Raw genomic sequence first — 16434 nt, 5'->3', positions numbered from 1 at the left:
TCACATTGATACCGTTTCTTATAATGCCATTGGTCTCTCTATAGGCAAACCGGTCCACAGTCTATTAAAAGGCATTCAATTATTCAAATTCAATCAATCAATCAATCAATCAATCAATCAACCAATCAATCAATCAATCAATCAATCAATCAATCAATCAATCAAATCTTATTTGTATAGCCCACATTCATAAATAACAATTCGTCTCATAGGGCTTTAACATGGTGTGACATCCTCTGTTCTTAACCCTCAACAAGAGTCAGGAAAAACTACTAAAAACCCTTTTAACAGGTAAAAATATGTAGAAACCTCAGAGAGACATGTGAGGAATCCCTCTCCCAGGACGGACAGAAGTGCAATAGATGACAAGTGTAGGAAAACATCATCGGGATTAAAGTTTTTTAGCAGCATCGATGAGGGTAAACATTTTTGAAGGATAACTTCAATACTATATGTCAAGCAGTCCTGCTGCAATCATAGTCTCTGGTCAGCAGCCAGCAAGATCCTGATCCAGCATCAGGGTGGGATCCACTATAGTCCACAGTCATTGACCACTGCCGCCAGTTAGGATCCATCATCAGCCGCCGCCTCGGTCGTGGTCCACCACCATCCGATGCCAATGCGACAAAGGATCCTCCATTACCACTACGATCAGCTGGCATATTCATATTTAGAAATGTTAATACTTGTTTAATTTCAACCGTAGACTCCAGAAATGAAGCCAAATTATCCCAGATGCAAACGCTGCCCTCTTTTGCCCATGATGTAATTTGTAGCCAGAGTCTGTGCAGTCGTGATCATGGACTCGAGTTACGGAATCAAGGTTCCGCCGATACACTCACATAACCAATCACAAAATCAGTCTCAGCTGTCAATCTTGACGGTTCACTTTATTATTATAGCATCAATTAACTAATTAAAACCAAACTTAGTAGAAACCTGAACCAACATCAGTGTGATGAGAACGGCCTAAAATGACCAAAAGCATCTTTGGGAAAATCGATTTGATGTGTACTGTGATTTTGTTAATGTTCTGTCCATGTCCCATCCACTAACATGGAGGAGGCTGGATTTATTACCTGTACTGCTGCCTGCCTAATGGTAATACATTACTTTACAATATCTGTTAATATTGAATTAATTAGATAAAGCCTAAATCACCTTATTGTAGGGGGGTTGGATGGTGTATCTTTCTACTGTACAGTGCATCCGGAAAGTTTTCAGACCCTTTCAAGTTTTCCACTTTTTGAGATGTTCCAGACTCATCTTCAAATGTATTCAATTCATTCTTTTCCTCATAAATCTACACACAATACTCCACAATGACAAAGCACCTTTTTTTTTTACAAAGGTATTAAGACCCTTCACAATGACAGCCTGAGCTTGGCACTCCTTTCTCGTGGAAGTTCCTCCCATTCTTCTAGGCAGAACCGTTCAAGATCAACCAGGTTGGATGGGGAGCGTGTTCTGCCACTTTCAGGTCTCTCCAGAGATGCTCTATTGGGTTCAGGTCTGGACTCTGGCTGGGCCACTCCAGGACTTTCACATAGTTTTCCTGAAGCCACTCCATTGTTTTCTTAGCGGTATGCTTCGGGTCGTTGTCTTGTTGAACTGTAAACCTTTTTGGCAAACCCCCAGCAGGCTGTCATGTGCCTTTTAGTAAGGAACGGCTTCAGTCTGGCCTGATTGATGGAGGGCTGCACTGATGGTTGTCCTTCTGTAAGATTCTCTGGATGTCCTTCAAAGTGAGCATTGGGTTCTTGGTTACCCGTCTGACCAAGACCCTTCGTCCCCGATTACTCAGTTTACCTGGGCGTCCGGATCTAAGAAGACTGTTGGTGGTTCCAAATGTCTTCCATTGGAGAATGATGGAGTCTATTGGCTCTTGGGGAACTTTTCAATGCTGCAGACATTGTATCCTTCCCCAGATCTGTGTCTTCACACAATTCTGTCTTGCATGTCTACAGACAATTCTCTTGACCTCATATCTTGGCTTTCACTCTGACATATACCATAGACTTTGAGACCTTATATAGACAGGTGTGTGCCTTTCCAAATGATAAGTCAAAGGACCACTGATAGAAGTAGGATGCACCAGAGCTCAGTTGCAAGTGTCATAACAAAGGGTCTGAATACTTATGTAAATGTATATTTCACTCTTTTAGTTTGAATACATTTACAACACACTCCAAACTTAAGTTTTGCTTCATCATTGTGGCTTATTGTGTGTCAATTTATGTAAATTTTCTCATGTAACTTTTTCAAAATCATTTTTAAAAGTGTCCATTTCTTTACAAAATGGCCCAAAATGGCCCAGTTTCCTTATTTTCTATTTGCTCGTGTATTCTTTACCTGTTGCTTTGTTGAAACCCACTCTGCTCGAAGGGAGCTGAAACCGATCAGCTGTTGACCCCCCCCCCCCCCCTCCATCCTGTATCGCAGTGTGTTGTAAATTGTCCCTGAGCTTCTGTGACGGTGCAGGCCTGAGTTTGTGATCGATGTATATGAGATTGACGACCACGCATGATTTTAATTATTCCTGGATGTGGTTATGAAGTGGGTTTGGCTCAGCGGCACATTCTGACATTGTCTGTAGGAATGCAGAGGGAGGCTGTGTGCCGAGAGGTCGGAGGTCAAAGAGTCTGAAAAGAGAGTGATGCCACAGAGACTCAGCTGGTGCCGATGTTTATATGCTGGATTTTTGATGTCTCCTAACTTTCTCCAGATTACTTTAATTATGGAGAAAGACAGATTATTATTTTTGCCCCAAGAAAACCGGAAATAATTAAGCCCAGCCATTTATTTATCTATGTGATTTGAAGAAGTAGTAATTATAATAATAATAATTATAATAATAATAATAATAATACTGAAAAATCTGTCAATAATATTTGAAAATAAAAGAATAAAAAATGAATCTATGTATTTTGTTAATGTTGTGGCTCATCATCATACAATTCAACAATTACAAATAAATTAAATTCAAGTCAAAATGTGATTAATTCAACTTTGTATGTGATTTTAAAATCCAACGATCCACGAAAGTGAAAAATAAATGTGAATTAACAACAAATAGAGTGATGAAGATACTGCTACATTCACAAGTAATAGTAGTTAAGAACAACAAAGAACATTCTGATATTTGTAAATGATTCCATCTTTTTAGCTTATTGTAGTTTTTCAACATACTTTGACAGGAAATAAAACGACCAGTAAATATCTTCAAGTTTTGTTCAAGAACAATCTGACGGAGCCTGAAGGAGAAATCCTAGAATTATCTATCTATATCTAGTCATTTCAAATTAAAACACATAGTTGATCTCTGTATGTCTGCACCATGAAGAGAGGAGGTGATGGATTTACCCTTTGATAGTGATAGTTAGTTGGTCTTTTAAACTGATCCTGAGACCAACCATTTAAGTTAGGATGCATTTTCTCTTTCTTTTAATAGGTTTTAAGACTAATAAATAATTATAATAATAAAATATATAATATATTATAATAATTATAAATAATAGGATTGTTTAGCCTTGGTGGAGATTGTCCTACATATTATTTGTAAAACTATCAATCATGGTTTTTCTTGATGATTTAAAAGATTTATTTATTTTTTTGTTTTTTAAGGGTTTATTAAGTTGCTTTTTGTTGATTTTTTGATCAAAGTTCAGGATCCTTGTCTCGTGTCTCTATTTCTGTGACTCTAAGTTTTAACTCTTCAGATCTGCACTGAAATGTTTGAATCTGTGACTTTTATTCGCTGCAAAAAGCAAATGCACGGACAAACCCATATGGTACAAAAAATTTATTTAGTAACAGTTTTGTAAACATTTGAGGTAAATGAACATTTACATCAACTTGTTCTTACAAAAGAATCATTCATACACAAGGCACTTCTCTTGTTTAAGACAGCTTTGTTTCAAAACAGGCTGCTGCTGCTGCTCTGAGCATCGTGAGATATTTCCTACTCCCTGACGAGCCAGAGAAATCATGAAACTTAAAGCGGAGAGGGTTCAGAGGAGGCGTGGGGGGACGACGACAACGACATCCTGTCAGGGCCTCGTACAGGGGGGGGGTGAGGGAGGGCAGCTACCCAGCTAACAGGGTCTCAGCAGTGGAGTCGTCCGATGTGACGTCCTGACCGGAGATCAAACTGAGTGAACAAAGAAAACAACCCGACTGCTTTTTCTCTCTCTCGCTGCTATTCTGTTGTTTTATTCTTTGAATCTTCAAACTCGTCCGAGCTCGAGATAAATAACAGTTCATTTTTAAAACACTGTCTTTTCTTGTGAAGAGCCGATGCGTGTTTTTATTTTTTAAGACATTTTTCTTTCCTTTTAGGATCATAGTGATTGTTTGACGTCACTCTCTCTCTCACACTCTCTCTCTCTGGCTCTCGCTCACTCTCTCTTTCTCTCTCTCTCTCTCTCTCTATCGCTCTCTTTATCTCTCTCTCTCCCTCTATTTCTACCAATATTAGCATCGTAGAACAGCAATTTTCTTTCCTTTTCCTAAATGTGCAAATCTTTATCAACTACCAAAATGTAAACTTTAGGAATCAAAAAAAATAAAGTAAAAACAACAAAGATTTCTTTTTCAGTTTTTTTGTCATTTCAAACAAGAAACATGGATTTGGAAAGGGCTGCGTTCAGCTACACGTTGCGTCGCTGTATATTCTCCTCTCTGTGTTTCCTGTTTGCACTTAAAGTTGTAAGAAACAGTGTGAAACATTGCGGGTACAGATACACCGTCGAGTACCATCCTTTTTATACCCCCCCTGAAAATTGAATTAAATTCAACAAAAAAAAAAAACAGCTGGTACCACTACATTGCTCTTTCTCCAGTGTATTAACCTGCACACGAACTGCTAAAAAAATTACTGTTTCATTAAGGTACTTTAATAAATCCTGTTGTCAAGTCCGGATGCAGATGTAGCTGAATTCACATGCGGTGAATTATTGTCGTAAAGGTTCAAAAGAAAATAGTCATTTAAAAGTGAGTGCCTGGGATGTGAATGAGCCAAACAGCACAGTGACACGACAGAGACAAGACGACTGTGAGTGCTGATTTAAAGGTATTTTTTTCTAAAGGTTTCTAAGAATCAAGAAGAACACAACAAAGTAGAAGCCTGTCGACTGCACCGCGGCGTCTCGATACTCACAACGCCACTGGCTTTGTCGTCTTTATTTTTTTAATCGCAGCAGTTTTCGCAATCACAAACTGACTACTACAGTTATGCAATTTATGAGTAAAATTCAATTCAGTGTTTAAAAAATTATCACTTTTCAGAATGAAACCCGATGAAGAGGCACGTGGAGTGTGTCGTGGTGAAAATGGGTTAAACTCCCACAGTTACTTTTTGGTTTTTCGGGGTCGGGGGGTAGTTGTGGGTTTGCCTGCCATCAATCTTATTAAAAAAAAAAAAAAAAAAAAAAAAAATAGCAGTTTCAAGTGGAAGCCAAGAGGTGGAGAGAATTGTGTTTTTTTTTAATATCCGGTGGCGTTTGTCGTGTATTTGTATGAGATTTTCCAGATTCTACTAAGGCAGTATCTTGTTGTTTGTGCAGCAAGTGGAAAGTGTTTTTAATTTTCTGAGACGTTGACCGAAGGCGATACTGACAGAGGCAGGCGTCAGGGACCTATTTTTCCTCTTCGGTAAACTAAGAGAAATGGCGGCAACGTTTTGATCGCAATTTAGACTCATATGGGGTCTATAGACTCTAATGGGGACTCTAGGAAGATTCTTTTTTACTTTTATCGTCTCTGGGTGAAACCAAACAAGCCGACTTGGCTGTGTGGAGTCGGTGAGTTGCAGGACTACAGATGCTGCCGTGCACAACTACAAAAAAACGCGATTCATCCCGGATGATTCAAATAAAAAACAAAAACAGGTGATTGCAAGTGCTGCAGCTTAAAGGTCAAACACTGTCTGGCCACACATGGACTAACTGAACAACACCAGCTACTTGTGCTTCCTCCTGATTAAATTGAAATGGAAATATATTAAGGCGTTGTTTGGACCGATGATCCTTTTCAATCGGAATCATTCGTCCTTCAGGCTCAACGAAGAAGAAGAAAAAGTAGAGAAACACCGTGAAATCTTCCTCCTCAAACCAAACATGAGGCTAAGTCCATTCTGATGCATAACATGACAGCGTCCTCGGCTGGAACGGAGCCTTCGGACTCACTGCATCTTCACAGTTTGTGTGCATAGGTGAACGCCGTGCAAAAACACAAACCTTTCCTCGACAACTCTGCAACTCACCGACTGCACGGAATCAAACAGCTGCTGCCGATCGAGTCGTTTCACATTTACCTCAACCATTTTTTTCTCTTCCTCTTTCCTGTCTCTTGTCGCCTCACCCTCTTTTTTTAGTGTATTTTTTTTTTTTTGCTTTTTCTTTTCTTATGCATGTGTGTGATTGTTTTGTTTTTGTCTGAGAATCTTTGTGTTTTCGGCTGCGATCGAGGGAGGGGTTCGGGGACGTGACAGTGGAAGAAGGGGATTCAAACAGACAGGTCGCTCGGCCTGGCCCTGATGCTGCTGCACCTGCTGGCCCGGCTGAGCCGCCGCGGGTCTGTACCGACCGTCGCCGGAGGCTCGTGCATCTCCACCGTGGTGGTGGTGACGTGGCCTTCCTCCTGCTCGCTCTTCCCCCCGCCCCAGCTGCCCGCGGTAGAGGTGGCGCCCGGGCTGCTGCTGCTGCTTGAGGCGGCGGCGGCGGTCGTGTTGGTGATGTTGGTGTTACTGGTGGTGTTGCTGGTGGGAAGGAGGAGCGCAGCATCGACGGGCGGCTGCTGCTGCTGCTGCTCGTTGTCGGAGCTGGTGGAGGAAGAGGGGGAAGGGGAAGGGGAAGGGGAGGTGGCCTTCATCTCCCGAGTCTGCTGCTCAGTGGCCAGATTGGCCCAGTTCTGCTGCGTGGCCAGCCTGTGGTTGTTGTTGTTGCTGATGTAGTAATGGGAGGATGGCGAGGGCTGGCGGAGGTTCTCCTTTTGCTGGAGGTCGTCCATCTTGAACTCTGCTGCCGTGGGCACGGCGGCCGGCCCGATGGGCGGCAGGAACGCCCCGCTGCCCGCCGTCACATCTGTGTAGTTGGGGGGGTAGCTGTGGCTGGATGGGGCAGTTCTGGAGCCCGAGGCCAAACACTCAGGCTCCGCTATGTTGACGCAGCGAGGCAACCCGCGGTCAGGGGCAAACTCGTTGGTCATGCCCTGTTTTACTTTCTTCCATCCGAGGTGATAGATCTCTAACAAATTCAGCAAAAGAGACACGCAAGCCACCACAAGCATAAATATAATGAAAATAGTCTTTTCAGTGGGCCTGGAGATGAAGCAGTCCACGGTGTTGGGGCAGGGCCAACGGGCACACTTGTACAGGGGCCTCAGCTGGAAGCCGTAGAGGAAATACTGGCCCAAAAGGAATCCCACTTCAAACAGGGTCTTGAAAATAATGTTGAAAACATAAGTACGCAGCAGAGCGCCTCTGATGCGGATTTTGCCGTGTTCATCCCTGATGGGCGGCTTTTCCTTCTTGCCGCCGCCTCTTCCTCCTCGAGCATCTCCACCGTTTCTATAAAGGAGTTCTTTCTCCTCTTGGAACCTGGTGGCTTTGCGCATCTCCTCCTCCTTCTCTTTCCGCTTCTCCTCCATGCGGACTATGTGCAGCACGTGGCCCAGGTAGATGAGGGTCGGCGTCGACACGAAGATGATCTGCAGAACCCAGAAGCGGATGTGCGAGATTGGGAAGGCCTCGTCGTAACAGACGTTCTCGCAACCGGGCTGCTGGGTGTTGCAGGTGAAGTCGGACTGCTCGTCGCCCCAGACCTCCTCGGCCGCCGCCCCCAGCACCAGGATCCTGAAGATGAAGAGGACAGTCAGCCAGACTTTGCCGATAACCGTCGAGTGCTCCTGAGCGTTCTCCAACAGCCGCCCCAGAAAGCTCCAGTCGCCCATGCTTCAAGATTTTCTAGCCTATGGAGAAAGTACAGGCTGGAGTGGACGGAGAAGGAGGGAATGTCAGAAAACAGAGAGAAGAAAACAGTCAGAGAGAAGTGAAGAAAGTTGTATGCAACGAGTATTAGGTGTGGCCTTACCCAAAGGTTGAACACCCTACACACACACGGACACACGAGACGACAAAAGGACAAGGATGGGAGTGGACATGTCGACCACGACTGGACATATTTCTCTTTTTCATAAACCGCCGGGCAGAACTCGGCCTTTTACAGGAAAACTGCCGAGTCGGCGTTGGATATCGAAAACAAATCAATTCACCGGCGTTCGCTTCAACACAGACGCTTTTCAGCAGCTGTGTTCGAAGCACCTGTTTAACCCTGGTTCACTGTCCCCCTCTCTCTCTCTCTCTCTCTCTCTCTCTCTCTCTCTCTCTCTCTCTCTCTCTCTCTCTCCCTCTCTCTCTCTCTCTCCCTCTCTCTCTCTCAATGTCAGGCCTATCTCGCTCTCTCTCACCTGCTCGCTCCACTGCCCAGCAGGCATGTGCTGAGATCAACATTATAATGTTCGAAAACAGCATTTAGCAGCGATGGGGCTCTGGTGTGGCATACACACACACGTGCACGGACACACACACACGCACGTACACACACAGACAAATACGGGCATTCACACGTGCACACATCCTTTCTTCCCTCTCTCCGTTCCACTGTAACGCTAAAACAACACACATCTCTATTTGTTACTGTAATTACAAAAGATAAAATTATCATGATAATAGTTGTATATTTATGTATTGACAAATTCTGATGAGATTTGAGAGTTAAACATTTTTAAATATGTAGATTTAGACGGACTACATTATTTTCATTATTCATTACTTTTTCATTACTTTTTTCTTTGATTTATCAAAATATTTAACACCAGGCCCACACTGATGTCTTCAAACAGCTTGTTTTGTTCAACCAATAATATCAACTCTATATATTTATTCTATATAACATATTCTCACATTTTTAAACCTGAAACCAGAGGATGTTTAGCAAATATTTCTGTCAGGCAAAATTTTTACCGTAAACTCACACTATTCATGCAACGAATCACACACACAGAAGAAGAAAGAGAGGAGAAACTTACTAAAATATTCTTGTATTAAAGGTAATAAATCCATCGACTAGGGTTCACAATATGTATAACACCTGGAACAGAAAGACGTTACAGTCAAATGGTGATTCATTCAATTTCAGTATTATTTATAAATGAAGAAACAGTTAGAGTTTAATATTTTAAATCAAAATGCCTCCAGATGTCACTATAAAAACATTTTCAATAACTTAATAAAACTGAAGACCACTATGAATGACCTATTAGATCCATACGAGTGTGTTTCCCAACTACAGTTTGCATTTAAAATATCTGATATAAGAGCAGAGATGTGTAAACATTGGGGCGATTAGCTCAGAAATTAAACCCAGGGAGTCAGAACTATCTGATTTTATCAATTACTGGACACATTTCTCTGGGGTTCTCAGGTATTTGAGGCATTTAAGTCGCATGTTGGTGAATGTAACAGACAGAGCCAGGTTCAAATACAAAGCCATAGCTGCAGGTTCACAATACAGAGTGTGCCAGAGTCCCCAGACTCCCTTTAACGCGCCAGGAGCTTTGTCAGGCTTTTGTCTCCCTCGTTAATTTACCTGATAACAGGCCCTGCTGCGTTTACTTGCTCTTTCTTCACTCCCACATATCAATGCACAGCAGTGTTCATCTGTCATACCTTCAGACCGGAGATGTCATACTTAAACACGAAAAGCAAATCCTTGTGCCTTCACCGGTGCCATCATCAGAGCGCGTAGACCTCCTGTGGCTGCAACGACCCCCTGGCACTCTGCGACCCTCACACCAAACCTCCGACAGCTGCTCAAACTCTTTTTCTTTTCACAAACTCAGTCGTGCACACTCTTCTCCAGGCGTGTGGTCGGGTCTGCTCCGTTCCAAGGCCCGTTCGACGTGCGCAAAAGTTTTCCCCTTGTTGTTGTCAGTGTTTGGAGGCGGCTTGGAGTCGGAGATGGGGCTCGGTCAAACGGAGCTGCCTCCCGTTTCCAGCCATGTCTGGACTGTCACATTGTGTGACCATGCATGAGTGAATCCACAGAGTCATCAGCCTGTCCGGAGTCACACCACGCCCCTGCCAACCTCCCCAAAACCCACTCCAGCGTGTGCGTAAAAGTTGTCGCAAAATGTGCCATCAGAAAACTTTTTGCTCTAAAATCTATCCGAAGTAAAAACATAAAAGATATGTAAAGTTTCCCTGAAGTTGTTCAACTCCAGTAAGAGTAAACTTAGAATTTTAAAATATTAAAAGTTTTAGGTGAAAACTAATGTTCAATGAGCATAAGGTGACAATAATGTGATGCTTTGGATTCACTGTCAAAATATAACATAACTTTAAACCTGATGTTTGGTGTGTAAAAAGAGCAGATTGGTGGATAAATAAAAATGCATAAAAGCTTGTTATTATTAATATTGGATATAAATAATGAAAAATTCATAAAAGAAAGACAAAAACATTCCCTTGTAGTTCCACCCAGTGGGAGGCTGCAGGCAGACATAGCATCATATGAGGTGAAGTGACACAAAACAACGAACCACACAGTTTCTAGTTTTACTGATTTATGACCAAAAAAAAGTCTCAAAAAGCAAAATGACTTCAAGGATCAAAGTGCAAGTGTAATAAAAAACATCTTAGGCATACAAAACACAATCACAGACATTTCATTTCGTTCTCACTTAGGAAGCTGTTAAAAAAAGCAGAATATTCTCAGAGTGTGGAAGAGAAAAATGTTCAGAATGTCTCAGGATTTGATTTGTGACAGAGGACAAAGACTTTTGTCACTTTGTGGATCCGCACATCAAGAGGCCGAGCGGTGATTGGTGTTGTGGCTAAAAAAAGGCACATCCTGAAAGCTGATACAGGCAGTCAGATCACACACACACACACACACACACACACACACACACAAACACACACACAATGTGACAACAACGAAAGTCTTAATAGCACAGTAGCAGGACTGGGCTGATCAGTAAAGCCTCAAATCAGTGTTTTAAAAGCAGGATTACTATGACAGAGACCCAGTAGTAATGTTAATGATGAAGCAGTTGTTGAAGTTTTCTGCTTAACATGATAATCCTAATTAAATCAGCAGGTAACAGCAAATTCAGGTCTTTGCAAACATTTCACATTTATGCAACTTCTGACGGACACACGACAATGTGCACCCTTAACATTTACAATTCTCATGTTTGTACCAAACAACATGTAAGTGTTAAAATACGTTACATGTTCTCAGTGTTTAGTTTCTTATCCTCTGAAGAAAAACTTCAATTTCAAACACTTTCAGTTCAAGTAAAAAGACAGAAAACTTTGTGACTTGATCGAACAGCAAAGAGCGCCACATCTATCATCAAACCACTGTGGAGTTTTAGATAAGATTCAACAATATAACATAAATTCTTCTTCAGTGTAATTGTACCCTGTGCAGCACAGCCCTCAGTAGTTATTAACACATGCAAAAACTAAATCCTTAAAAGAAAGTGATTTAACAAAATGTCAAACTTGATTTTGTGCTTGATTTTGATTCAACAGCATAAACTCAGCTTTTAAAAAAAAAAATCTATAACTGTAAAACATGTTCTTAACATTTAATATTAAAAGTCTGTTAAACTACACACTGAAAATCATCACAAATTCTGCTTCATTTGTCGTTAACTTCATTTTTCTTTTGTAACACTTAACCAGTCGGATCCCCACTGTCACCAGCAGATGTCAGTGTGGACTCATTCTGCTCTGGTTCGGTACAGTACGGCACAGGAAAGCAAACCTCAGTGTGAAGGGGAAAAGGAGACGAGGACAAGGACGTAGACGACAGGAAATGATAATCTACGCTTGTTGGTTTGATCTGTGACTTTTACGGCAGGAAGGACCGAGAGACATGTGACCCCTTGCGTAAAATTTGAGGCCATGTGTGGCAATAAAGGGCAAATCAGTATAAATACAGAGACTGGTGTAGAAATGAGGTCAAATCCCAACTAAACAGATCTCTGTGAAATTTCCTCGTCACAATTCCAAACAATATGCACAAGCGCATGATGCATTGTGGGTACAGTTCATTGGTTTCTCGTCTTTGGCTCCAGTCCGCTCTGATGGCTGCTCTTCAACACACGGTCTTGTTGCTGGATGAATCTGTGCATGTGGACAGCAGCATCTCATTCTTCTTATTCTGCGCGTGGGAATTGTCTCGCCTCACACCGTCCGTGGGAGATAAATGCCGCTTGTTAGACCTGGCTGAGCACCTCATGAGCGCCTTGCCGATGAGGTAGCCCAGCTCGGCCACGTTCAGGACCATGCAGATGGCCGACGAGGCCACCATGAAGATGGTGAAGATGGTCTTCTCTGTGGGCCGGGAGATGAAGCAGTCCACCTTGTTGGGACAGGGCCACTGCTCACACTTCACCAGCCGCGGCATCTGGAAGCCGCCGTAGACGAAGTAGAGTGCGTACATGAAGCCACCCTCAAAGATGAGCCTGAAGAACAGGCTGGAGGTGTAGGTCCACCACAGCGGGCCTGTGATGGGCAGGCGCCTCTTCTTCAGCGATGCCAGGTCACTGTCAGTCGTCTTTTCTGTGCCGTTGGAGGCCAGCATGGTCCTCTTATCCCCACGCTTCCTGTAGGCCACGTGCATGGCCACCAGCAGAGCCGGCGTGGACACGAAGATCAGCTGCAGGCACCACAGGCGGATGTGTGACACGGGAAAGAAGTGGTCGTAGCAGACGTTTTTGCAGCCCGGCTGCTGCGTGTTGCACGTGAAGTCCGACTGCTCGTCTCCCCAGACGCTCTCAGCAGCCAGGACCAGAATTGTTATGCGGAAGATGAAGAGGACGGAAAGCCAAATCTTTCCAAGACTGGTGGAGTGTTTGTTGACGCCGCCCAGCTGGGCGTAGAGCACCCCCCAACTCATTGTGGCGAAGAGGACTCTGAAGGGTCAGCGACCTGGGGAGGGCAGGAAATCAGAAGAAGGTTAAAAGTCTGGAAAACTCAGATTCAGTGAGTCACACACAGAAGTGCTAACTGCCTGAAGTGGTGCTACAGCTCTTCCATTGTTTCTTGGATGGAAACACAGGATCCCCCCCCCCGCCCACACATCCTTTCAAATAGGGAAATACGGCCCTCTTCAAGTGTGTTTGTTGTTTTTTTTGTTATGAGGAACAAACAAAAACTACGAAACAACAACAAATGAAGCCTGGGCCTGAGAGGAACCCACTACTTTCAGGAACACATCCAGGCTCATTTAATTTTTTCTTCAACTATTTTTCCAAGAGAAACTAGAACAGACCTCAGTAGAGCTCACACTTCCACCAAGGCCCAACGGAAAATTGCACTCGCTCATAAATATCAGTACCCTGAATATGTTGAAAAAGACTCACAATGTTAAAATAAGTATGGAAAATAATAATAATCCTGGAACCGCACCCGAAACTGGATCAACACCAAAATCTTAATATAATTAAATCGGTTGAGCACATGTTTTTGTGTAATCCTGTTCAGATGAAAACGTTAACTGATCGTAATAAATTAGGATAACTGGATTTATGATTGTCAGACAACGAGGCTGAAAATGACTTTGATTTTGTATCTTGTCATCTGTTGTCTTGGATTAAAATGAGATCTTATTAATTCGCTGGTTGTCTTGGATGTTTTGTTTTGCTCATTTTCATCTTCCCAAAGCACTTTGTTACGGCTGTCCTTTCTTAAACTCTCACTGGAGTCTTTTTGTGTTCTGCTTTGTGGCACAATTCATTCTGAGCAGAATAAAAAGATGCTGACAACAGTGGAAAAAGGATGACGTCTCGTGTTAACTGTCAGAGGAGACGTAGCCCCCCCCGTCCCCCCAAAATCTGTGCACGCCACTGCCTGTAACTATGCTCTAAAGAATCCAACACGACTTCACCACTTTAACACTTGTGTGATTATTATCACTCACCGCCTGTTATTAGCACCATCCTCACTTTTAAAGTGTGTTAAAATATAATCTTTAATATGCGTCCGCTCTGTTTGGTAACATATGTGCTTCATGGCAGTGATATCATAAATAAACAGAAGTGAAAAACAGGAGAAGTGAGAACGGAAATAAAGTTCTTCAAACTATTTCCTCTCCTCTTCAGTCATTTGCTTTTCTTAAGAACAACGATTACAATAAGACATATTCACACTGACAGTGAGAATATTTGTTGTAGCATGTTTAAAGGCAGTTTGGGGCTTTTAGATCTGAATCAATAAATCTGATTTTGCCCTCCAGGAATGTAGTATTTTCTTTTGACTTGGAGTTGTTCTTTCTGTTGACTTTTTCATTACAAATATTTCCTCTCATTACAAATATTTCCTCTCCTCTTCAGTCATTTGCTTTTCTTAAGAACAAAGATTACAATAAGACATATTCACACTGACAGTGAGAATATTTGTTGTAGCATGTTTAAAGGCAGTTTGGGGCTTTTAGATCTGAATCAATAAATCTGATTTTGCCCTCCAGGAATGTAGTATTTTCTTTTGACTTGGAGTTGTTCTTTCTGTTGACTTTTTCGTTTTTTTCCTTTAGTTTTTTGCGATACAAACACAAATGATGATAAACTGCAGAAACCCGAAAGTTACTGAATGGAAATAAGTGTTTTCATCAGTAATAATAAATCACGAACTCACCTGTCTGTAGTTTATAATAAAATAAAAAGTCAGTAGTTTCCCATGGAGAAAGTCATGAGTCCCTCGCGCTGCTTCAGAATCAAACCTCAGCTCGTGCTCCACTCGTCTTAAGGCGCGAGACACCTGTAACCTCCGGGGGGGAGGGGCCAGATCAGCCAAAGGGGCGGGGCCAGCCGAGGAGCCCAGATGTTTTCACACACAGAAGAAGATTCAAGACGCTGAACATTAAAAATAACACATACGCAGTGGTGTATAAAGTACTTGAAAGCCATACTTGAGTAAAAGTACAGATATCTTACCTGAAAGTGACTTGGGTAAAAGTAAAAGTCACCCGTCAGAAAATGACTTGAGTAAAAGTCTTAAAGTAGCTCATATTAAAAGTACTTAAGTATCAAAAGTATCTGGTGTTGAAATGTACTTAAGTATCAAAAGTAAAAGTACAAGTACCAAAATTAAAAATGCAAAGTGCTTTTTATACAGACACAAAACAATCCAAAATGTTTCTCCTCAAGATTTATCTCAACTCACTGAAAAATTATAACAACAATATGAATATAATGTATATAATGTTTAATTTTACAAATTTTGAACCCTAGATGAGAGAGAGAGAGAGAGAGAGAGAGAGAGAGAGAGAGAGAGAGAGCGAGAGAGAGAGAGATAGAGGAGCGCCAACCTCCGCTGCTCAAGTAACGAGCCAGTTTGAGAATGTAAGAAGTAGAAAGTACACATATTTTTGTTCAAATGTAACGAGTAAAAGTAAAGAGTCTTCAGGACAAGAAATACTCAAGTAAAGTACAGATATGTGAAAAATCTACTTAAGTACAGTAACAAAGTATTTCTACTTTGTTACTTCCCACCACTGCACATACGCGTATATATACATATATACGCGTACTTAATCAGTTTAAAGTCAGAAAGTACAGTTTGAAACTAATTTAAAGAAAGTCAAAAAGGTAAAAGAAATAAAAAGGGACAGATCTGTAAACTTGAGTTGAAAGAGAACTGTGTCAAATAATCAAATAAAAAAATTATACCTTGTAGAAAAGCTAAATTAAAGGCGCTTCTGAATAAAAAAAAAAGGCTTAACTTTATCTGTTTCTCCATGTTTAGACTTGAATTGAGGATCAAAACACAGGTTTCAGTTTTTATTGAGCTTTCTAACAAAAGTGTCCGCATTGTTAATCGTCATGGAGAGGCCCTGGGACTGGGCCCCTTCTACCAATAATCAAATCACATTTTTCTGCACAGCCCACATTCAGCAAATACTATTTGCCTCACAGGGTTTAACAAGGTGCGACACGCCTTGAACCCTCGTCAGGAGTAATAATCATTTTATTTCACAGCACCATTTAAAACAGCCGTTACAAATGACTGACCTCTGACAGACCCACTTCCATCAACCAGAGCTAAAATGTTAATTTCATTAACAGAAAATCAATGGTAGCAATTCTGAAACTGATTATTGCTTTAATTTTCTTGTTTCTATTTTCTGTTGCTTTTCAGACTCAATATTTCTCTCCAAGCAGTTGAAGAAATCGGTGCTTGTTTTTATTTATATAATAAATACCCCTGTACATTAAGATTTAAAAATACATCAAAGTATTTGAAGATGGCCTTTGTTTGCCATTGTAAATTACGTTTTCTTGTATATTAAATGGTTAAGTAATCTTTATTATAGACTTTTACTTTAAACACAAAAAAATGTCTACCTCTGTTCAATACAGCAC

At 41.7% G+C, this 16434-nt stretch overlaps 2 protein-coding genes across 2 annotated transcripts; both read right to left on the bottom strand.

Moving 5' to 3' along the window:
• Nucleotides 1-6504: 6504 nt before the first annotated feature.
• On the bottom strand, nt 6505-7950 carry gja3 (gap junction protein, alpha 3). The gene has a single exon (XM_061088410.1). It carries the CDS (start codon nt 7948-7950, stop codon nt 6505-6507), a length of 1446 nt encoding a protein of 481 aa, XP_060944393.1.
• A 2656-nt stretch (nt 7951-10606) lies between these two features.
• gjb8 (gap junction protein beta 8) lies at nt 10607-14776 on the bottom strand. The gene is made up of 2 exons (XM_061088188.1): nt 14708-14776; nt 10607-13003 (listed from the first exon to the last, which is right to left on the bottom strand). The coding sequence occupies exon 2, from the start codon at nt 12969-12971 to the stop codon at nt 12168-12170; it is 804 nt and encodes a 267-aa protein (XP_060944171.1). The 5' UTR covers nt 12972-13003; nt 14708-14776; the 3' UTR covers nt 10607-12167.
• Nucleotides 14777-16434: the final 1658 nt, after the last annotated feature.

This window comes from Limanda limanda, chromosome 16, assembly GCF_963576545.1.
Source record: "Limanda limanda chromosome 16, fLimLim1.1, whole genome shotgun sequence".
Classification (NCBI taxonomy): Eukaryota; Metazoa; Chordata; class Actinopteri; order Pleuronectiformes; family Pleuronectidae; genus Limanda; species Limanda limanda.
Note: the sequence above shows the minus strand (reverse complement) of the source record. Positions and strands in the feature narration are given on the sequence as shown.